Raw genomic sequence first — 24,417 nt, 5'->3', positions numbered from 1 at the left:
GAGAAACCCTATGTAAACTCTAGTCATATGGGAACCCTAATCCTAACTTACTTGTTCCCTCATAGAAACCCTATTTCCTGGTTTCTAGGGCTTGTGTGTAGTTTAGGGTATATGATAAACCTCAATATGGATGGATGTAATGATTTCAAAAGCTAAGATTTGTATTTGAAAAACTCTAGGAGTCCATCCTCTTAGATTCCATGGAAACCCTAGAATCACTAATGGACATCATGCTTTTATCTTTACATATATTTGCTTGGTTGTGTTTGTTAATAAGTATTGTAGGAGCGTTATGAAGAAAGCAAAGGAAGATGGCTTAGGAAAGCAAATCTTGTGGTTTGATAAGCATGATAGAAGGAGGGAAATGGAAGGACCCTGAGAATGGTAACTTGGTAAACAAGTTGGATCCTTGGGGCACACTGATGCATATAGTTAGATTCATGTGAAGAATGGTCGTGTAAATATGGATTCCTGCTTGAGAAGGTCGTCATTATGAGTTGATATGACAGTATACTAAAGAATTCACTATACATCTATAAAGAAGTTCATGCAACAGCTCGTTGGTAAAGCTCACTTAAGGATCCTCCATTAGAAGACTTCATGGGAAGATTTCTTCGCCTAGTAGAAGAAGGACCATGATGATATTGCAAACATTTTCTACTCTCTCATATTTGGAACGAGCTTCCTAGAAGTTTGTTGGTACAGTTGCAACATGATCAAGTCTCATCTTCAAAATGGGAAGTAGTTTGAAGAAAGCTAGGTGATCAGCTGAAGTAAGAGACATGTTGGTAGTGATCAACATCCAATACGATATGAAAGACTATTGACTTCAAAGGGAGCTACAAATCCCGGACAAGATGATTTGATCTGAGGATGACAATTCCTAATGATTGGATATATGATAAAGGATGTTGATGAAGACAAGGCATGACATGTTGTAAAGAAGCTATTATAATCCGATGACTCAGATGGTTCGATATAGTTCTGCTACCGAAAGAAGATGCTTTGCAAGAAGATTTAGTGATAGACAAATATGATATGATTGAGATTCAACTGTAGAAATTGAGTGGATGACTTTGGTAGTCTAAGTCCTGTTACCCACCACTTTGTGGGTGATATCCATAGGAGGAAATTTCTCCTCGATGGCCCTCAACTAGCAGCCAACAGCCCCTTGCAGCCCCCATATAGCTTGATGTGCCACTATCTCCGCCACCTGAGCCAGCCATATGGTCCCTCGCCCATTTGTTATGACCATATGTTTGAAGGTGGGCCTTCCAACCCCAAAGATATGTCTTTTCATTGTGTATTTGGGCATTTTTGTTTACTTATCATGGGCACTTTTGTGCATGGATTAGTGGGGGGATTCGGTGGAAAGACTAGGATAGGTCTGTACTCATGTCTCCTCTGTCCAATTTGATGGTTAACTTTGTATCCTAGTCCCGTGGGATCTCCTTTACTAGATACTAGCTTTAGGGACTACATGGTGTTACACAATATTTTGTCACCGACCCCACATCCCCTAATCCCGAGTAGAGTCGGTCCCTGAATGGCATCTGTTCTGTGTCATACATCAAAATATGTGTCCACATCTTCCATATCACTCAAGAAGATTAACCATGCTCATTAATCCTGAAGTTGACCCTTTTTACCTATGTTTCAAGATCGTCGCAGGACATCAGTATCCTGTCTGCGACGATGGACCAGAGTGAACAAGAACCTCGCGACATCGTCGCAAGAGTACATCTGTTCTCTGCGACGGTCGAATTTTAGGGATCGTCGCAGGTCATCAGTATCCTGCCTACGACGATAGCCCAAAATGCACTAACGCCTTGCGACGTCATCTTTGAGTCTCAGTGTTTGACCTGCAACGACCCAGATATGGCGAATTAGTTCAAACAAAATGCTTCTGGGTGGTTCTGGAGCTGGTTGTTGGGTCAAGGAAGTTCGCCTCTCCTCATTTGAGATGGTGGTTCCGCCTTTTGAGTAACCTCCCTTGAAGATAAGCTTCCTCTCCCCTCATTTATGGAGGCTCCTCCTCTTATAAAAGCATCCTCCATGACTATGATCAGCTAGTTCGGAGTTCTTAGTGCTAGTTGAGTTTTGGTGTCCTAGTTCTTAGCCTGTTGGATTGATAGCTTACAGTTTGGCTTGTTGTGGATTGAGAGAGTAAAATGGTTTTATAAGAAAGAAGCCTTGTTGTGATTGCCTTAGTTTCATACTTGTGCTTTTTGGGTGAGAGAGAGAGTCATCAGTCTTTCTGGGGGACCTTTGTGAGTGAATTCTTATGGAGACACGCTGATTGGACCCTTCAAGCAAACTTGCTACGTCAAGGCGTGGCTGTAAGCATTACTATCGTTCATATTAATACAATCAATGGTTATTTCCTATATCATGTATGAAATGTATGTTGATAGCTTATGGTTCCTTGACTCTATAAGTAGATAGTTCGTCGTTGTGCTCTATTACGTGTTTTGTCGTTTTCTTATGCTGTTTCAGGTGCATCATTCATTAAGGAGAAGATAGCAATAGCTGAAGCGACATAACGAAGACTTCATCGAACACCGGTATAAGGTAGGCATCTTCAACGATAACTATTTAAGGAATTAGCTATTGTCTTTGTCTTGATGTGGCTAGACCCACTCTAGGGCTAAAGGGGTTGTCTCTGTCCGCAAAGGGAACTTACCTGTCTCACACATGGGAAACCCTGATTTTGGTTGCATGGTCCCGCTTCCCAATTCCATCTACATCACTCCCCTCCACTCATTATAACCCCATTCATCACTTTTTCCATCCAGGTCCACATTTGTCCATTGGGTCCACAAGGAGTTAGCTTCCTCCTCCCCATGTCCAAACCTTAGGTCGAGCCTAGAACGATGCCCCAGAGGTTGATGCAACTAAAAAGAAAAAGATATATATTTTGGCCACTCTCAATAGGAAATGTACCATAAAATGCAAAAGATGGTTGGGACATAAAAATATAGCACGTTGGCAAAAGCCAAACATGAGCTCTACCCCTATCATTATGGCCATCACCCTAATTCCTAGGGAACCTCATATTGGCCCCTTACATCATTAAGGAACCCATGATTGTCCCAACCCCTAGTGGGAGATGAATCGCCCCATCTAAAGAGAGTAATCACTGCTATATCCTACACATCATGCTCTCATCCCTTGGAGCCCCGATCAGTTATGAAGAAAAATAAATCAAAGGAAAAAGGCATATGAAGAAGGGTGAAAAAACAAAGGTCAGGGAAACTCATGTACCAAGATTGCTCCCTCCTACATTCATGCACCCAAGTGTGGGCTTCCCTTATTATGGCTAACCTTGTACTGTGGCATGTGGCTTGGAGCCTTTCCCTGATGCCCCATTCGTTCCACCAATATATCACATTCCACCTACCACTTGATGGATGCACCACGGACATGTCACCCCCTTTAGACGTAGAAACCACTTAATAGGGTCCTTGGTTAACCCCCTTATTGAGCTTGGAGACACTTGTACATGCTAAAGCCCACTATGGAAGGGCATGCCACTATGAAGTGTCCATTTGATTCCATGATTTGTAAGCTCTTTTACTCGATTACTCTAATGATTTGTTGTACTGGAAGGCAAGGGGACACATTGGATCTTATACAGGATTGCAGGTGGGTCTCCACTTGGGATTTGGTCTCACTATACGAGGTCCAAGCCCTCCAAAGGATCATATTGGCACGTGTAGGGTGAGCGTTGGGAGCCATGGGCCTCCATCATAGCAGAAAGCAGATTGCCACTTCATAGATCCCTCAGCACCATTCATTGATTGCTCATGTTACACCTTTTGAATGAGGATGATGCACCTGGACCACCCTGCCCAGTTGGCTTCACACTTGCACCACACACTTGGCAAACGTTCCAGGGCTCAAATGAGGATGTGTCTCACCATGGGAGACAGATGGAGGGCTTATGTCATCATTTTGGCCCTTACATATGGTATACAGGCATTATCGATCCACTTAGAGACCCATGAGGATGTCATTATGCCCCCACACCCATTTGGGGACACCACATTGGATTTGCTTGAGTATCAAGGGACCAACCCCTTGATCCCTGTGTTTCAAGACTATTTTCTCACATTGGCACACTTTGAACTCCACTGGGCCTCCTCAATGGCCCAACGACTCATTTTATCTACTATTTGCCCTCTTGAGAGGCTTCATTTGTATTATTGACCTATCTTAGTGGGCTTGATCTGAAATGGGGCACTAAAAGGCTTCTTGTCAAGCTTACAAGAACCTCTCCCACTCCAAAGCTTAAATATTCCCAAGACCTTATGATTAACTAATTGCGGAATTGAAAATACTTGAAAATAGGTGTATGCTTATGTTTGTCTTTAGACTGTTTATGTGCTTTGTGTTTTGTTGTTTATGTTGATATTTAAATACATGTGACAGTAAATAAAAGCAGCAAATAAAACAAACACATAACAGCAATATAATATGGAGTTCACCCAAACCTCTTGGGCTACGTCTCCTTGAACTCTAGTCAACTCAACTAGGCTCTCTAGGATTATGGCACCAATTCTTTTACAAGCTCCACACTCAACTCCATTGGTTTACACAAAAACAATGGACTTAGAATACCATCTTATCCCGCTCGCCGTCCATACTTCTGCAGACAGATCTAGGCTTCTCTGGACTAGATTCCTTCAATCAACGCTCTGAGCTTCTTGAGCTTTTGGCCTCTCTGACTCCCTCAGAATTATGTATTGTCTCTGGAATCCTTCTTCTATCTTCAGCACACTTTGGACGCCAGCAACAGCTGGATCATTTGATCTCTTTGTTGTTCTTGGCTCTGACTCTTCGACTCTTGAGCTCTCTGAGCTTCTCTCGGCCTTTGTGTGCCTCTATGGTTCGCTTGACCTCCAAGCGACTCTCAGCCTCTGCGCTGCCTCTCAATCGTGCTCTTTGGCTTTTGTGAGGCATTCTTCAACTCTGGGCTTCCACAGTCATTCCTCCGTCCCTTCGATCCTGAGGAATCATTCTTTTCCCCGACTCTGCCTCTTCATGCTTCAAAACGCATCCTTGTTACAGAAACGCCCGCCTACAGCGTGGCACAAGAATGATGGTTATTTCCAAATGGAAAATGAACCGACGACACAGGAAACCTGGTCGTTTTGGCCTTTCTGTGCAGAAATCCCGAAAATGCAATATAACGGAAATACACAGGTAAATGCCTCATGGAGCGTTTAATCGGACTTCAAAAATTATTGAATCGCCCCTAAAAACCTATCGGGTCCGTCCAAATATCGCTTATCGCAATCGCATAGCAAAATGGTCAAAAACCCAATACACAAGAAATACAAAGAAATCCCGCATTCCCAGATTTCATAACTTATGAAATCAGGTCTATAAACTCATCGGGTCCGGCCCTTATCGGCATATCGCTATCGCAAGTCGCATGGTGCATTGGCCTTTATGTCGGGGATCACCGATCGCCGATCACTGATCAAATCTGGACCATTGATCTTGCTCCTCGATCGGACGGTCGATATCGCATATCGCTATTGGCATATCGCATTGGTAACGGCCCTTTGGTATCGGGGATTCGCCGATCTCCCGATCGCCGATTAAATCTGGACCGTTGATCTGACTCCTCGATCCGACGACTGACATTGCACGTCGCGTATTGCTATCGCATATCACATTGGGAACGGCCCGGGGGTTCTTTCCATTGACTATGGACTGTGCCGACCTGATCCGCCGATCCAATCATCGGCAATCGCAATGTCGCATAATCGCAATCACCATGTCTGGAGTCCCGATATCGGGTGAAGGCCTACCTCCGATGCGATAAGTCGGAAGTCGTAATCAGGGTTCCTTCCACCTTTGCCTTAAGTCCTCCCCTTTGCACATTTGTGATGCGATTTCCTTAAGGAGCCTTTTATGCCATTTTTAGAAGAAATGCCTCCTTTTTCAAAGGACAAAGGCAATCTTCTTTCTGCGATAACTTCTTCATCCAAAGTCCATTTTAGCCCATTCAAATTGCAGTAGATTCAGATTGAAAAGATCTATGCAATGGGACTATTTTCAGAAGGATCCTTTGACTTTCATTTTTGAGTGAAAAGTCATCTAGGATCATTTTCTGATCAACGCTTGTCACCAAGTCATGTTACTACTATATATTAGTTTATTGTTTGTGGCTTAATTAGGCCATTTAGGCTATTCGAACTCCCTTATGGATTGTATAAATATATGAGAGGCTCATTCATCCCTCTCATGATCACTTGGATTGGTTTAGTATCTCTTGAGATTTTCGCACTTGCTTTCTTGGACGAAATTTTGGAGTTTCTTGATTCTTTCTATGCGAAGATGATGAATAGATATACTCTTGTCTCTCTTGTAAGTAAAATTTAATGCTATTTTGTCTTTCTTACTTGTCTAATGCATGAAATTTTTATCATTGTTCTTGAATGGGCCCTAAATAATGCGAAATTCTTCTTAAGTCTTGAATAATTGATATATTGCATGTGTTGCTCATAGAGTGAATGTTCGTAGAGGCACACTACAAGGTTAACAAGCCTTGAAACTTCATCTCCTTTGAAAATCGAAGTATAAATCCCTAAATGACCTTGTTGCTACACTTGGAAAGGCTAGCGAAAGTCATCTAGGGCTCGTTAGCATATAAAAATTCCTTATCTAGGCGTATCTTGACTCCATTAGGCCAAAGAAGCAAAGCACTGATCCTAGCATTCCTTTGGTGGTCAAATTAACCCTTCTTTTCTTTCTCTCTTCCAACTCTAGGCCTAATCCTAGAAGGTCTCCTAGGGCATCATACGAAATCATTTGAAGCCATAAAAAATTCTTGAAAATTGATCTAGAACTGCGTTGGGATCTTCTTGAGGGGTCCACCAATTTTGAGCTCAATCCAACGGTGGAATCCCAAGATATTGCAAGTCCTAGCTCGAAGATCGTTCTTCTCCCTAAGTTCCTTTGGGTTAGTGTCTTCATTTGGATCATTGCATTTAAATTCCAAAAAGAAAATGTATCCTTCAATCCTATTCTTGTCCCTAATCTAGTCAGGTATATCTTTTGTTGATCAATTCCACATCCTTGACTTAGTTTGGGCCCACTTGAGTTCTTTGTGGTCCCACAACTTTGTGACTCAAATTCCACAAGGATTGCATACAAACCATTTCTCCTTTGGGATCCTTAGGTCTAGGATACCTCTTGTGAAGGGATATTCTCCAAACCTAGGTCTATGTATCCCCTCTTCCCTTCTTAGAGAGCAAATCACCTTGCTTCCAAAATAAGCAAGCCAATTATCTGAGCCTTTCTTGTGAATAGGCTTTAGGAATCACTCCACCTCCTATCACTAATCTATCTATCCTCGTGATTCCTCTAATATTGGGACTCCTCCCATCGGTGAAATTTCGTAAAGAGCGGGGAGTTTTAGCTGAGGTGACAGTGGGCTATCGCTCCATTGTTTCCACTTGACATAGCAGTTGCTTGAAAGTTGATAGGATCCCCCCTAGGACCCTTGCTAGTTTGAGCAATAACATTTTTGGCGTCGTTGTCGGGGACACGAGACATGTGTCTTGTTCCCCATATAACAATATCAATATATCATTCTTGGCAACTCCATTGGAACAAATCCCTAGTTCTTCATTGAGCTTTAAGGTCAATGCTTATAAGGTGAAGCAAGCATGTCAAGGCAATTTCATTCACCCTGGCGACTCCCATGTCATTATTGACCCAGCAACATGTTGCCCACATACATTGCCACCATAGATATGACAAGGACCCCGCAATATCCTGCATCAGAATACATGAAGAATATGCCAATGTTTGATGGGGACTCACATTACATAGCCATTCACATTGTAAGGTTCATGAGGTATGTTTCAAGGCAAAATATAATTCAACCTTGTGACCAAATGGAATTGTGTGTCCTATCCATTGCCCCAAATACCGATTGGCTTGAGTCATGTGAGCCTAAAAGCATTCCTTCTCTCTCAATGTTAGTCGTGCACTTCCTCTTGCATGAAGGACCAGACTTGCAAACTAATGAAGACATATGCCATATACTGGAGGTGGATTTTCAGAACAGCGAAATTGTGTTATTGTATTGTTCTTCATTGGACCAGTTAGTTGACATATTTATCAATCATCTGTCAAGAAACAAATTTGTAAAATTTCATGACAAGCTCGATGTAAAAAGTTACTGAATTGGTCATAAAGGGGAAATGATAGAATAATAACAAATGTTAACGTACTTTTGCAACTAAATTTACTGTTATGCAGCAGGCTAGTTATAAAGTCAATGTGACTTTAGACTAGTAAATAAAGCATATGTCAGTTAAATGAGTTGAATAGATATTAAGGCATGCTACTGTACTTCTCGGAGTTATGTCATTATCTCAAAAGCAACATACATAAAGTCGTCTTCTATGATGAAATTATTGACTTGCATTGTGCACAATTTTCTTTCTTATTTTAATCTCTTTGCTCAACGGAATCAACATGCAGTGGTAACAAATTTTACACTCATAATGACCAAAAAAGGAAAGAATTGAACTTGTATCAAAAAAATTATGTATCTTAATTTTGCAGTTTAATATAAAGTACCCTCCTTAATGAATGTTAAACTCTTAGGAATGTGCAATACTATCATGTTTGTTTTCAAAGATCCTGTAATCATTTTTGTTTTCTATGCATCCAGAAATTGCTACTTGGAAAGAAAAGGGGCAAAAGAATAAAACTTCATCTGTAAAAATTATTCATTGTCTTCCTCTAAATGCTAAGGAACTTCACATCCATTTTCTTCTTATCAAATACGCAGCATTAACCCAAGACTGCAATTTTAATAACCCTTGTATATGATGATACTAACTAGCAACATAATCCATACCTAAAGGTGCAAAACCAGCAAACATCATATCTGTACCTCTTCGAGACATGGAAATATTGATGATTTAAACAGTAGAAACAAAGTCTCCCTTACACCCTTGTCAGCATCACTAATACGAGGGCTCAGTTTCTCAATTATTGCAAGTTTATGCAACTTTATTTCCTTCGGATGCCGTATAAACAAATCTTTTATTCCAGACAATGCATCTGCAGTACAAAAAAAACAGTAAGACATCTAAAGCTCTTGTAAAAGTCTTCATGCTTAGCATGAAATCATGCCCTAAAAAGATACCCATCTCAACTAGATATTTTAAATTATTAAAAACCTACAAGATATTTCACGACACTAAAAATCTAACTAATTGCATTGAAAGTGGAGACCATACAAAAATAAGAATGGAAAATGCAAACATGTTTACTATTCAAATGACCAGAATTGAGTTTCAATTGGCAGCACATAGCAAATGAAAGAAATGAAAACAGAATCACTATAGAGAACTCTATCTTGGTAAAAAAACTAGAAGACAACATCCACAACTAAAGTCACAAATAGTGAAAAGAATCTAATGCAAATCAACTCTCAAGCTGTTGAAGTAAAATTCAATATAAAATAAGGATGATAAACATTTAAGGTAGAATATTCTCAAATGTGCTAAATAAAAAATCCATAGAAAATTCTATCCAGAATAAGATCCAACCACCTCGAAAATTTATGTTTACCACATGGTTTCTTTGGGGGGAGCAGGGAGGGAAGAGAAGACTTTGTTTTTGTGACACATGTACTTTGCCAAGGGAAGCTGAAGTCCTTGGTATGTTTGAACAGTAAAGTTAAGGACCTGTTTTGGCAACTACATGATCATCAGGGCCATAAATGATAATGTGCCTTCACATATTCAAGTCCATCATCATATATGAATCAATATGAAGCAGAAAACTTAAGATGCGCAGAAATTATATATAAATATTTTATTAATAAGATGAAATTACAGATGATGCTATTACAATTGCGGATGCCGGGCTTATATACCGCCATGGACACCCTTTGGGGAAAGGGCATGATCTTATGATCGTGCCCTTTCATCTATTAAACTGAAAATTAAATAATAACCTAATCTAACTAATTTTTACATAACATTGCCTTCCTCTCGAAAGAATGCTTTGTCCTCAAAGTATACGTAACGACGGATGTTGTTGACAAAATGCTTCATTCTCCCAAGAAGCTTCTTCTTCGGGCAAGTCCTTCCACTTGATCAGATATTCCTTGATAGTACGATAACGAAGCTTTCTTTCTCTAGTAGACAAAATACCTTCTGGTTCTAAAATGACTCTTCCCTCATCATCTAGGGATGGAAGTGTTGTTTGCGCTGTTTGATTGTTACCTAGTGCCCTTTTAAGGAAAGATACGTGGAAGACGTTGTGAACACAACTTGTCTCTGGAAGGCTTAAACCATACGCAACTTGGCTAATCTTTTTGTTGATCTGATAAGGTCCATAAAACTTTGGTGCCAATTTGTTTTTTCCCTTCTGTTTTAAGGATAATTGTTTGTATGGTTGGAGCTTAACAAATACCCATTCTCCAACTTCAAACTCTCTTTCGGTTCTGTTACGGTCTGCTTGTTGCTTCATACGATTCCTTGCATTATTCAGGTTTTCTTTTAATATTTGGACAATTTTTTGGGTTTCTTCTAGTTGATCTTTAACGGCAAGTAGATTTGTTTGGACAATAGCTAGATCTTTCCATTTCGGGGGTTCATACCCATATAGGGCTTGAAATGGCGTCATTTTTGCTGATGTATGATAGGTGGAGTTATACCACCATTCAGCAAGGTGTAACCATTGAGCCCATTTATTTTGTTTTTCTGTAGCGTAGCAACGTAGGTAGGCCTCCCAACATTTATTGACAACTTCTGTTTGGCCATCTGTTTGCGGGTGATAAGCAGAACTCATATTTAGGTAAGTTCCTATATGGTTGAACAATTCCTTCCAGAAATTACCTTTGAACTTGGCATCTCTATCACTCACAATGACTTTTGGAAAACCGTGTAACTTATATATATTTTGGCAAAATATTTCAGCGATTTCTATGCTGAGTATGAATTCTTTATTGCCATAAAGTGAGCATATTTGGTGAGTCTGTCGACTACTACGAAAATCTTGTCCTTGCCTTCAGATACCGGTAATCCTTCGATAAAGTCCATTGAGATTTCTTCCCACTTCTGATTTGGAATGTTTAAGGGGTGAAGTAATCCTGGTGTCGTAATATTTCGCTTTTATTCTTTTGACATGTGTCACACTCTGCTACATACTTCTGAATATCACGATTCATTCCCTTCCAAAAGAAGGATTGACGTGCATTGTAGTAAGTCTTAAAGAATCCTACGTGTCCAGCTGACGGTGAGTCATGTAATTCCTTGAGTATCTTAAACTTAAACTTGGAATTTGTATTTAGATATATTCTTCCCTTTTACCATAGGATATCATTCTTCCACTCAAATTTTGAGTTATTGGGAAGGTTATTGATTATTGTTGTTACTTTTGGATCCTTGGCATACTCACTTCGAATTTCGTTAAGCCACTCAGGAACAACAACCGACATTGCAAGTAGTGTTGGTTCTTCATCTTTCCTGAATAAGGCATCTGCTACCACATTGTCTTTACCTCTTTTATGTAGTATTTCCAAGTCAAAAGCGGCAATTTTTTCAATCTATTTTTGTTGTTCTTCGGAAAGTGTTTTTTGTTGAAGGAGATGTTAGAGACTGTTATGGTCTGTTCGAATAGAAAACTTACTTCCCAAAAGATATTGCCTCCACTTAGCTAGTGCGTGCATGATAGCGAGCATTTCTTTGTTGTATGTGGATTTGAGGCGTTCTCTTTTATTGAGATTCCTACTTTCAAAAGCTATGGGATGTCCTTGTTGCATTAGTACTGCACCTATACCGAATCCAGAAGTATCACACTCAATGATAAATGGTTTAGAAAAATCTGGTGTTGCGAATACGGGAGCATTAGACATAATTTCTTTTAATTTTTCAAAACACCTTCCTGCTTCCTCATCCCATAGAAACGAATTCTTCTTTAAAAGATTTGTTAGAGGTGCAGTTATATGTGCATAGTTTTTAATAAACCTTCGGTAATATCCTGTCAAACCTAAGAACCCTCTTAGCTTGGATATATTAACAGGTTTGGTCCATTCTTTTATAGCTTTGATTTTGTTAGGGTCCACCTTTACACCTTCATGGGATATAATGTGTCCAAGGTATTCTACTTCTTCCTTTCCGAAGGTGCATTTGGATTTTTTTGCGTAAAATTGGCGTTCTTTAAGTAGTGTAAGAACCTTATCCAAAATTTGCAAGTGCTCCTTCCAAGTTTTACTGTAAATTAGAATATCGTCAAAGAATACTAATACAAACTTTCTGAGATGTGGGCGAAACAATTCATTCGTAGTTGCTTGAAACGTTGCTGGTGCATTGGTTAATCCAAACGGCATTACTTTAAATTCATAATGACCTTCGTGTGTTCGGAATGCGGTTTTTGATAGTAACCTGATCTTAGGTCCAATTTTGAGAAATACCTTGCGCCATGTAGCTCATCCAACATTTCGTCGATAAAGGGGATTGGAAACTTGTTTTTAATTGTTATTTTGTTTAATCCCCTATAGTCGATACATAGCCTAAATGACCCATCTTTCTTCCTTACCAACACCACTGGAGCAGCGTAAGGACTTTTACTTTTCGAGATGATTCCACACCTTAAGAGGTCTTGGATTAATCTCTCGATTTCTGTTTTTTGGTGATGTGGATATCGGTATGGCTTGATGTTAACCGGGTCTGATCCTGCCTTGACTTCTATTGTATGCTCAATTTCCCTATTAGGCGGCATCTTTAGAGGTAGGTCTTGAAATACTTCTTCATGTTTCCTAATTAGTTCTTGTATCTCTGGTGACTCTTCACTGGTCATACTTGCAGATAACATTTCTAACTGATGACATTGTACTACATAAGCAGGTGCTCTTCTTCGAATCATTTTCATCATCTGAGATGATGATACAATTTGATTTTCTGGTGCTTGGAATCCGTGTAGTTTGTACTTCTGACCTCCCCATTTGAATTTTATAAATTGTACTTGGTGGTTAGCGGCATAAGTACCTAAGGTTCGTAACCACTGGACACCTAAGACTACATCTACTCCTCCTAATGGTACTGTGAAAAACGAAGACTCTAAACTGAAGTCTTGAATTTGCAATTTAACCTTATGACATTTCCCCACCTTTTCAATCCTCTTACCGTCTGCTACCATTACCTTCATGCTTGGTAAGGGAAATGAAAAAATATTGAGTCTCTTGGCCATGGTTGCATCCAAAAAATTGTGTGTGCTACCAGAGTCAATGAGAACCACCACGTTGTTCTTCTTAATGTGTCCCTTTAACTTTAGAGTCTGAGGTTGTGATATACCTGTCATAGCTGATAACGACACTTGCGGAATACTTTCGTCATCTAATTCTGGTGAGAATTCTAGGGCATCTCCTGTTTCTTCTATGTCAGAATCTTCACTGTTTGAATCATTGGTTGCTTCACAATTATATAGGTTTTTTGGTTCTTTTCCTTTAGCACACCTATGTTTGGGGTCCCACTTTTCACCACAGCGCTTGCATTTACCCTCCTTTATCCTTTGCGCTTCCACATTAGATTTTTCATCTTCACGACGATGTGGTGGAACATATCTTGTATTTTTTGCGTCCGCATACTGAGGTGTTCTTCGTCTTGAATATGTTTTTTCGGCTTTTGACCAAAATATTTGTTCGAATTTCTTTTCGGCTATTTTTGCTTTTCGTCTTGCTACTTCTATTGATGAAATGTCATGCATCTCAAGTTCTACTTGTAAATGGGTTTTAAGTCCCGAGATGTATGACTGAATTAAACGAGATTCTGATAACCAGGCACTAGAGTTACTAAGGTCTCCCATTCTTGAGTGTATTCATCCACACTTCCTTTTTGTCGTAATTTGATGAGTTTTGAAAAGAACTCTTCTTCTTTTACACCTTGAAATCTTTTTAAAAAAGCATCTTTAAATTTTCTCCAGCTAATGACGTGTGTTGTTTTTTTCCACCACATATACCAGTTATATGCTTCTCCTTCCATTTTCATGGATGCATGTCTGAGCTTTTCGTCATCGTCAGTGATGTCATATATCTCAAAGTATTCTTCTGCTTTATTTATCCATGCAACATTGTTTTTTTCGTTTCCATCGAATTTAGGCATCTCAACCTTTGCCCTCTTCTGGTATGTGGCTAATGGTTGAGCAAAAAGAGGGTGTTGATTAGTAAGGGTATCCCAAAGTTGCTTGTTTGTAAAGGCCGTGTTACTTGCTTCTTGGTGGGGTGTCGCTGATTTTCTTGGGGATTCAACCTTTTCATGAGAATCTGTTGACTTTGTTGAATCTAATGAGAGGTGTTCTTGATTCTCTTCACTTTCTTTTAATAGCTCTTCGGGTGTACAATTCGACCTTTTACACAGAAGTCTCAGCATTGTTAAAGCATCTCTGATGTTTACTTCTGTTTGGACATGTTGACTTTCCATCTTTATCTCTATTTGATTTGTCGTATCTTGAAGATTTTTTATTTTGTCTGCTTGCTCCCCAAGCTTGCTCTCGACTTCATTTAATCTTTTACTGACCTCGTCGTGGTTGTTATTTATCTTATGCTCTGCGTCAACCAATTTTTTCTGGAAATCCGCCATTGTCATTGTCGACATTGAGCGGGTTTGCGGGGGCATGTATTTATCTGCCAGCTTAAGGGTTTTTTTTAAATTAAATTAAATTAATTTAATAATTTAATTTATTTAATAATATTTTTTTTTAATTATAAATTATAATAATTATAAATTATAATAATTATAATTTATAATTATTAACCTTATATATATATATATATATATATATATCAATTAAAGTTATAATATAACTTATAACTAAATTATATATATATATTATATATAAATTAAAATATGATATACATATAATTAAATCACGTTATAATTATTTTTTATATATAACATAAACGTCTGGACAGTCACGTCTTTTCTTTCACTGTTCTGAAACTTATCGAAACACTTTATAATTACTTTTCACTGTTCTGAACTTATCGAAACACGTTATAATTATTTTATATGTATATCATAAACGTCTGGACAGTCAACAGCAAATGGACGGTTTGCAGATGCGGCCGACAGTGGACGGCAGAACGGAACTGGACGAAGTTCGCGGACAAACAAGCGTAGAGGAAGAATGGTGTTGGACGTTGATTCAGTGGAGGAGAGCGGGAACAGATGTGCTGTTCAATGATTCTTGGGAGGACGTAAGCCACGCGACAAAAAAAGATGGGGTTACGTACCAGATAGGAAGCAACAGAGCGACAAGGAGCAACGGATCGATTAAGAATGGACAGATGGTGAGTGAAACACAGTGAGTGAAACTAACACAGGGAGGATTCGATGGCTCTGATACCAAATGAAGCAAAAACTTAAGATGCGCAGAAATTATATATAAATATCTTATTAATAAGATGAAATTACAGATGATGCTATTACAATTGCGGATGCCTGCCTTATATACCACCATGGACACCCTTTGGGGAAAGGGCATGATCTTATGATCGTGCCCTTTCATCTAATTAAACTGAAAATTAAATAATAACCTAATCTAACTAATTTTTACATAACACAATATCCTATTATCCATGTACGAAAAGAAGCATAAAAGGTCCTTTCAGGGTAAGCGATATACAAGATGCGGTTGAAGCTTTCCTAATTCCAAGATTTGGTCTCAACAATGTTTATGTTTGTAGCATCATAGGGGAACTTCCTCACAAGTTTAAGTGTCTAGACATGTGAAAGTCATCCAAAGTCTTTACCTTAGTAATTTACTTTAATTAAAGGAATCATTAAAGTTAATTTCCTTTTATAAAAAGTGAGTTTAATCTAATGAAAAGAAAAAGTTTTTACATTAGTGAATTAGATGAATCTTAACCGTTGATCTCAAGTGATTCAAACAGATCTCAGCTGATTGGGTAATAAAGGAATTTCATATAGTAATCAGGTCCAAGAAGACAACAAGAGAAATCTGCAGCAACAACATACAGGATGTACAGCAGATATGCAACGACAGCATGTGTGCAGACAAATGTGTGAGGCTGTACACTTGTAAGCAGGGTCCCAGACTGCACGAGGCAGTAGAGCAAGCAGCACATGCCACAGGAAGACCAGCAGGACCATATAAGTGACATACAAGCCGTGCGCAGGTCATATGTGTTGAGCGGGTTGAGCAGACAGCAGGCCGAGAGGTGCAGGTGCTGAGAAGGATTCATGCAGCAAGCCCAGAAGGTTGAGTCAGGAGTTTCTGGTGGAACTGTACAGGTTATACAAGTGCCCTGTAAAAATCAGAATTTTTGTTGCAGCTTGCATTTATTTTCTGTGAACCATTTTCCCAGGGAGCCCTTGTATGTTGTGATATTATTTTAATAAACAGCAAATTTGAAGGGCAGAAATATTTTATATGCATGTGAAATCAACATTTACTTCAGTTAGTTATTTTATTTACAGGTTAAAAATCCCACTGTGTGCATTTTATTCTATGAGATGTATTAAATTTCAGCAACAAAAAAATCACAAGGAAATTATTTGTCAAATTCTGGGGTTAGAAAAATTCAACATCGTATCAGAGCTTATACCCAAAGCGAGGTCAATTTCAAGTTTGTACAGCAGCTCAACCAGTAGTGAGATTGTTGTGTTAGTTTTTCTAAGCCCAGCAAATCGGTTTAAATTGATAATAAATTTTATACCCATAATTTAATTTTAACAGCAAAACCAAACCTGAAACTTATGCACAAGAAATATTGTTGAGCTTCCTGTGAAAATTCCTAATCCTCAAGGAACCCCTACAGCAGCAAATCTGAATCTACTTCACCTACTTGATTTTAATTACATTCATCAAGTTATTTTTCTGAATAATGAAGCAAAATACTTCTGCAGCCTATGCTACTTAAATTTGATTTGCATGAAACAAAGAAACTGAGCAAAGAACAACATACCTAGGACACAATTATTTTTGGACAAAATAGTCCCTGGAAAAACCCAATGCGGAAAAACTGGTGCACCAGCTCTGAGGGTTTATTATTATGCAGGAGAAAATTCTGAATACAAATCTAGGATGCTCAACTAGCAATCCTTTATAGAGAAAATACTGGACAAAAGACTGGTGAACTAATCTCACCCTGTCACTGGAGAATCAGTGACTGATCCTCAACTGTGGGAGGCTCTTTGTCACCTTCTGATGCCCTCTACATCAAACTGCATCACCCTGGGCAGCTTTTGCGTCACCTCTCCTGGCTATTACACTACCTCTCTGCTCTGGATCTTCTGCTGGCTGAGAATTCGAATTTCTTGCCTCCAGTCTCACACCTTGGCTTTTGACATTTGAACTTCAAATTCTCTCTGCAGAAACTCGACTTCCCCTCATTGATTGCGCTGCCTCTACGTAGACCAGCGTCAGCCCTCCTCTGGACGTCTTTTTGTCCTCTCTCTACCTTGTATTCTCCGGCAATTCCTTTTGCCGGATTCTCACTGTCCCTCTGCTGCAAGATCTCCCCAATCGATTTTTCTCACGAGAACTTCTCACTTCAGAAAATCACTTCCTCAATCTCTTTGTGTGTTTCTAAATGAACCCCAAGCCTCCTTCTTATACTTTTCCTGTTGAGACTTCAACGGTCGAGATTAAGTCTCTAATCAATGGCTAAGATAAAAACATGACTTGATCTACCTTCTAGATCATTCTCACCCATATTTTAATTAATACCTATTAATATTTTAATTTCCCTAAGTTTAGACTTAGGAACCCCATTAAAAATACTAATTATTTTAATAAAATACAATCTGGGTGGAATTTCGCCGAACGGTTTCTAGGTCCTTTAGAACTCATGTGCCTTAGCCTCTCCACCAATTTTCAAGGCTAGAGCACTTCTGATGCTACCAAAAACTAACACTCCCTCTTAGCGAGGAAAGTGCTCTAGCAACAATGTCCACCTGCATGTTGCTCTGTCTTTGAAGCACCTCCTTTCTGCACTGTTGCTGCCACCAACACTGTGTTGTTGCTGCTACTGTATTGTTGCCCATGACACTACCACTGCCACTGTTGCATCTATACTACAACGCCCTCTCAAATGTTGCATCTGCTATGCTACTAGCACTGCCACTGCTAACACTGCATTCGTACTGCAACTTAGTTGTTGAGAGAAGCAACTGAAAAAATCCAAAATTAACTGAACTTAACTGTGTTCATCGTAATACCATGAATGTTGGAATTTGACCGCTACTAGTCTCTGACCCTCTGAATCTTCTGCGTTGCTCCTGACTTTTGCAATGTGACATCTACACTGCTACCAACCTTGCTCTGCGCTGATCAGTGTCTGGTCTCCGGCTACTGCATCTGTCCTCCAAACAATCCACTGCATCATCTGACACTAAGTCCATCTCGCTATTGCTGAATCTCGGGCTCCCGTAGCAAGGCATTGATCCAAGAGGTGGACTCCACAAGGATCCTTCCCACATGTAGTCCTCCTGACTATAGCTCAATATCGCCCCATCTCCCTCCTAGAGATGCATGGGCACTCATGGCAAACTCATCTTCGTCAATATTTGTTGGAGCAACCTTAGGATCATGTTTCTCATCCTTATCCTTTTTCTTCAAAGGACACTGGGATGCATAGTGGCCCATCTCGCCACAATTGAAACATTTCACCTTCGAAATGTCCTTCTTCCACTTCTGCTTCTGTTGTCCCTTTGATGCTAGAGTTGCATTCTCTTCCTCCTCCTTGGTCTTCGTGCCACTCCCACTGTTGCCATTGAGGTTGACCTTTACAAGCTCCCTCCTTAATTCCTCCTGTTGAAGGGTTGCCCACATCTCCTCCCATGAAGGTAGTCTTTCCTTGCCCAATATGCTTTGGACGAAGACTTGCCATTCATCTGAGACTCCATTCAGGGCTATCCTCACCATTACGGTTGACTAAGGAGTGGACCCCACTGCGGCAAGCTGGTCTCTGGTATCCTAAAGACGTTGAAGATAGGAGTTAACCCCTTCTCCCTTTTGCATCAATGTCCCCCTCTAGAGACACTTCTCTAGGGATCAAATCTCTCGAGGTGCAAACCTGCTCTAGGGACATCTTTCGTTGTTCAGAAGAGACTTCATATAGAGAAGACAAGGCTTCCCACATCTCTTAGGTTGTATCCTTGCCCTGCAAGTGTGAGACCACATGATCTCGAACTCCATCGAGAATGAGCCTCTTCGCCTTCCCCTGCTTGGCCTTGTACTTCTTCCTTTGATCATTGTCAACAGGAACAGCCACAACACTTTTGACGTAGGCTTCGAGATCGTACTCCTCCAGAATAGCTAAGATTTTGGTCTTCCATATGACATAGTTGGAAGCACCTTCCAACCTATCCTAATCTCTGAGCCCATGCGATGCCATCTCACCCAACTGTCGAACTGACTCCTCTAGTCACTACTCAACACTGCTCAGCAGCCCAGCAAGTGAGAAAATCGAACTTTTTGGCAAAAAGTTCTCTTAGGAGAAAATTACCCTCCTATGTATCTTCGCTCTTTTCCGACAGATTTCTTCCCCGGTAGAAACTACGCCCTTCAAGCACTGTGTTGAGGCTCTGTGTCAGTCCCTCTGCCTCTGCAAGCTAATGGTTCGGAAATTGTACCTCTGTCAACTCTCTTAGAGAGAGATTTCCTCGGAATCTCTACTTCCCAGCAAGGACTACGCAATCCCTTCAAGGGGATTCGAATTGCTTCCAAGTGCATCTTTTTGCCTCTCTGCTCAGCGCTGGGTCTGCTCTTCCTTGTTTCAAAATCAATGCTCTAATACCATGTGAAAATTTCTAATCCTCAAAGAACCCCTACTACAGCAAATCTGAATCTACTTCACCTACTTGACTCTAATTACATTCATCAAGTTATTCTTTTGAATACTGAAGCAAATTACTTTTGCAACCTACACTACTTAAAATTGATTTGCATGAAACAAGGAAACTGAGCAAAGAACAAGATACATAGGACAGTTAGTTTTGGACAAAATAAACCCTGGAAAAACCCAATGCGGGAAAACCAGTGCAGGAGCTCTGGAGGGTTTATTATGATGCAGGAGAAAATTCTGAATACAAATCTAGGATGCTCCACTAGCAATCCTTTACAGAGAAAATACTGGACAAAAGAATGGTGAAATAATCTCACCCTGTCACTGGAGAATCAGTGATTGATCCTCAGCTCTGGGAGGCTCTGTGTCACCTTTTGTTGGCCTCTACATCAAATTGCGTCACCTCTCCTGGATATTACGCTACCTCTCTGCTCTAGATCTTCTATTCGCTGAGAATTCGACTTTCTTGCCTCAAGTCTCACACCCTGGCTTCCGACACTTGAACTTCGAATTCCCTCTGCAGAAACTCGACGTCCCCTGACTAACTATGTTGCCTCTGCATCAGCACTACGTAAGCCAGCATCAACCCTCCTCTGGATGTCTTTCTGTCCTCTCTCTGCGTTGTATTCTTCGGAAATTCCTTCTCCTGGATTCTCACTGCCCCTCTGCTACAAGATCTCCCCAATCGATTTTCCTCCTGAGAACCTCTCACCTCTGAAAATCGATTTCCAACTTCTAAATGAACCCCAAGCCTCCTTCTTATACTTCTCCTGTTGAGACTTCCATGACCGAGATTAAGTTTCTAATCAACGGCTAAGATTAAAAAATGACTTAATCCGCCTTCTAGATCATTCTCACCCAAATTTTGATTAATACCCATTAATATTTTAATATCCCAAAGTTTAAACTTAGGAACCCCATTAAAAATATTAATTATTTTAATAAAATACAATCTTGGTGGAATTTCACCAAACGGTTTCTGGATTCTGTAGAACTCATGTGCCTTAGCCTCTCCACCAATTTTCAAGGCTAGAGCACTTTTGATGCTACCAAAAACTAACACTTTCGACAAATTTTACACAACCAAAACATAAATCAACCACATAAATGTTTACACAGTTTTTTACCCTAGAACCAAACTCAGAAAAACCAGCATTCATGTTTTCTTTTTTTTCACCTTGCAGAGGAAAATCAGAAATTTATTACAGCAATAAAACTTAAAACATGTCCTGATAGCTACAAAATTGTGTCAAATAGATCTGTCTTGATCGCATTCCAAGCAACAGTTTTCTCCCTAGATCTGCATGCCAACAGAAAGTTCAGACTTGGAAAACAGCCTTGACCTGCATGCCAACAATTGCCCTGATTTTTGTGCGTACAGATTTTTATGCAACCTTATCACACATGCAATCTGCCTAGGTTTGCAATGCCTAGATGACTCAGTTTGTGTGGTCCCTTTTCCCTCTCTTTTTCTCACTGCTCCTTGGTATGTGTTGTTGCTCAAATTGTAAAAACAAGCTGCGACAACGATTAGGGCGGGGGGGTCACTATGATCCCCGCGCTCTCCGTTCTAGCTGTCTCCCTACAGCAGGCTATGGGGGGTAGTCCCTATGTGTAACGACCAAAAGTCGTATACGCAGTGGAAATATTTAAAATACTTCGTAGATAAAGACATCCATCGTAGTACAGTGATTGTAAATTGTATACTGTATAAAAAAATGAATGTAGGATAAGTACAAATGAGAATGAGGGTCCTGTATTTATAGCCAAGTAAGTACACTTTCTTGAACAAACATGTCTGTAAAGACATGCCTCTTTGTTTAACTAATTATTATTTAATTACACATTATTATGATTATTATTTATTATCTATTTTTATTTATTTTTACATAATTTATGTTCATAACATTGCCTTCCCCTTCAAAAAGCTTTGTCCTCAAAGCTTGTTGATGAAGGGTTTGATCTCTTTATCTGCTACGAATGTTCTCTGTTTGATCTTTTTTTCTGCTACAAATGCCTTCTCGTCTCAGAATAGATATGCCTCTTTGTTTAACTAATTATTATTTAATTACACATTATTATGATTATTATTTATTATCTATTTTTACATAATTTATGTTCATAACATTGCCTTCCCCTTCAAAAAGCTTTGTCCTCAAAGCTTGTTGATGAAAGGGTTTGATCTCTTTATCTGCTACGAATGTTCTCTGTTTGATCTCTTTTTCTGCTACAAATGCCTTCTCGTCTCAGAACAGTGATCTTTGTTGATACAAGTTGATATGATCCTCTAAATGACAAACAAAATTGTCGCACTGAGAAGGGATCAGAACAAAATTGTTGCACTAACATTAGTATTCTTCAGAACATCAGGCTGTTGTTTTTGTTCTAAATATGTAGCTTGATTGAGTTGTCTACTCTCGTGATTCGAATGTCGATAAGGAATTCTAGTGATTTGATTTTCCCTTATCTTGTTTGTGTCGTTTTCTTGCTTTATTTGAGGTACCAAATTTCCTTTAGCTATGGAAGTTGCATGGTTAATTTATGGATCTTCACTTGAATCTTTTGTTGCTGGAACTGCAATTTTTGAGCACATCTTTACTTCAACTAACTTGTCCTTTTCTAGAGTTGTGATATTGACAGGATCGGTATTTGTTGTTTTTCGTCTGCCAAAATTTCTACATTTGATGCTTCCTTCTCGATAAGTTGTTGTACCTTGTTTTCTAATGACCTCTTATCCTTCTTAAGCTTTTTAATTTGCGTCAGAATTTTTTCACTATGGTCTTTAAGCCCAAAAACTTCTTCATTTTTGTCAGTGGTGATCTTGTCTATTTCTCCTTGCAAATTTTGTAGTACTTTTTTACCTTCTTGAAAAATTATTTTTGAAATATCTTGTATGTCTTCTAGTGTTTTACTGAATTTGGTTTCAGAGTAAAATCCTAGAGTGTTTATTTTTTTCTTCCTGTAGGAAAACGTTAAAAACTTCTTTTTCGTATTCAGAATGAAGGAACCTAAGGTTTCCATCCATGGCGAACCTAGAATAATGTCACCTTGATTGCTCCATAGTGTTTGAACTAAAAATTGCGAAATAAATGTATAATCTTCAATGTTTAACTGTAAATTGGTTGTCATATTTTTTGTTGCCAAAACAGTGTAATTTTTCGATTATATTTGACTCTGGAATCACTAACTGGTTTGTGATTTCATGCGTTACATCATTTTTATCTTCAGCAGGGGAGATAGCAATAGTGACATATTTTCCCGCAAATAGATCATTTAATTCTAAAAAGCACTGAAACATAATTACGTGAAGTTTCTGGAAATTTTCCTTCATTACTGGTCTCCATTTTTTTTTTCTTTCTCGGGATGAGCCTTAGGGGTAAAAATAGCCTTCTCAATCCTTGTAATAATATTTTTTTCACTTTTTTTAAATAATAATAATATAAATTATTATTATTAATTTTTTTAAATAATAATTAAATAATTTAATTAATTAAATAATTTTAATTAATTAAATAATTTAATTAATTAAATAATTTTAATTAATTAAATTATATTAATCTAATTTATTAAATAACTCTAATGTAATGTTTATTGGGTTGATTGTATATGAATTAGGGTGTTGTAATATATCTACACCCTTTATACACACACCAAGTCGTATGGATCGATAAACAAGGAGACATGACTTATGGGGGCACCCAGCCGGCAAAGATTTTACGCCAAGGTCAACGGTGACAACGAATAGTAGCGTTGTTGATTGTTGCGGACGAGGCAATGCCGCACTGTTGACGGCAGCGCTGTTGACTGTTGCGGACCGGGGTTGTTGGGAGGTGCCGGTGGTTATCGCAGACTGTTATGCTGATCGAAAGCAATTGCAGGTGTTGTGGCTTTGGTGGCTAGTGTCGAGCGGTGGTTGTCCTTTAGCAGCTATTGGTGGAGCCGCAAGGGACGGTTGTGTGCAACAATGGCGATGATTGTGGTATGCAGGAGGGTGACGATCAATTGGTGGCCCGTCAGCGGAAGGTTGGTCATAAGCTGCGATGGTTGGTCTGCGAATGGCAGAAATGGCTGTAGGTTGATCGTCGGCGGTTGTCCCTCAACTATTTAGCGGTGGCAGGATTTGTCCTTTGCCTACAACGGTGAGTCGATCGAACTATTGATTGTGCTTTCTTTTCTACTGGCAGAGACCAACAATGATAGGGAAATCTAGGAAATGAGCAAGACAATCTCTAAGCTGCTAGACGAATAAGTATCTAGGATGAACGACAGGAAGGACAACACGAGAACGATGAGCAACGCGGAAATGGACGAACTGGACAGAGAGATGGATCAGCCGCACCAATTGGAAAATGGGCCAGGTTATATAAACATATGTAACGTGTATGGTAGACCAATCTAGTGAATTCCATCGTGTGTTATGAGTTAATGAAGTTACTGTCATTTATGTAGTTACTCTAGGGGAACTAGCTTCTGCTTTTTAATTTTTATTTTTATTTTTAATATTTTTTTCATATATATATATATATTCCTCTTTTTTTTAAATGGCAAAAGCCCTGATGGCAAAT

General features: G+C 39.3%; 1 protein-coding gene across 3 annotated transcripts in view; it reads right to left on the bottom strand.

The window, feature by feature from the left end:
* LOC149211001 (uncharacterized) overlaps positions 1-24,417 on the bottom strand; it is a 543,418-nt gene that overhangs the window by 453,501 nt on the left and 65,500 nt on the right. For all 3 annotated transcript variants that reach the window (XM_089396847.1, XM_089396848.1, XM_089396849.1), the window contains one exon: positions 8,924-9,093. In XM_089396847.1, the coding sequence (XP_089252973.1) occupies positions 8,924-9,093 (170 nt within the window). The remainder of the gene's footprint in view (positions 1-8,923; positions 9,094-24,417) is intronic.

The sequence above is a fragment of the Pinus tabuliformis genome, chromosome 1_2 (genome assembly GCF_031772625.1).
Source record: "Pinus tabuliformis cultivar Carrire ecotype Pingquan chromosome 1_2, CPIR1, whole genome shotgun sequence".
In the NCBI taxonomy this organism is placed as follows: domain Eukaryota; kingdom Viridiplantae; phylum Streptophyta; class Pinopsida; order Pinales; family Pinaceae; genus Pinus; species Pinus tabuliformis.
Note: the sequence above shows the minus strand (reverse complement) of the source record. Positions and strands in the feature narration are given on the sequence as shown.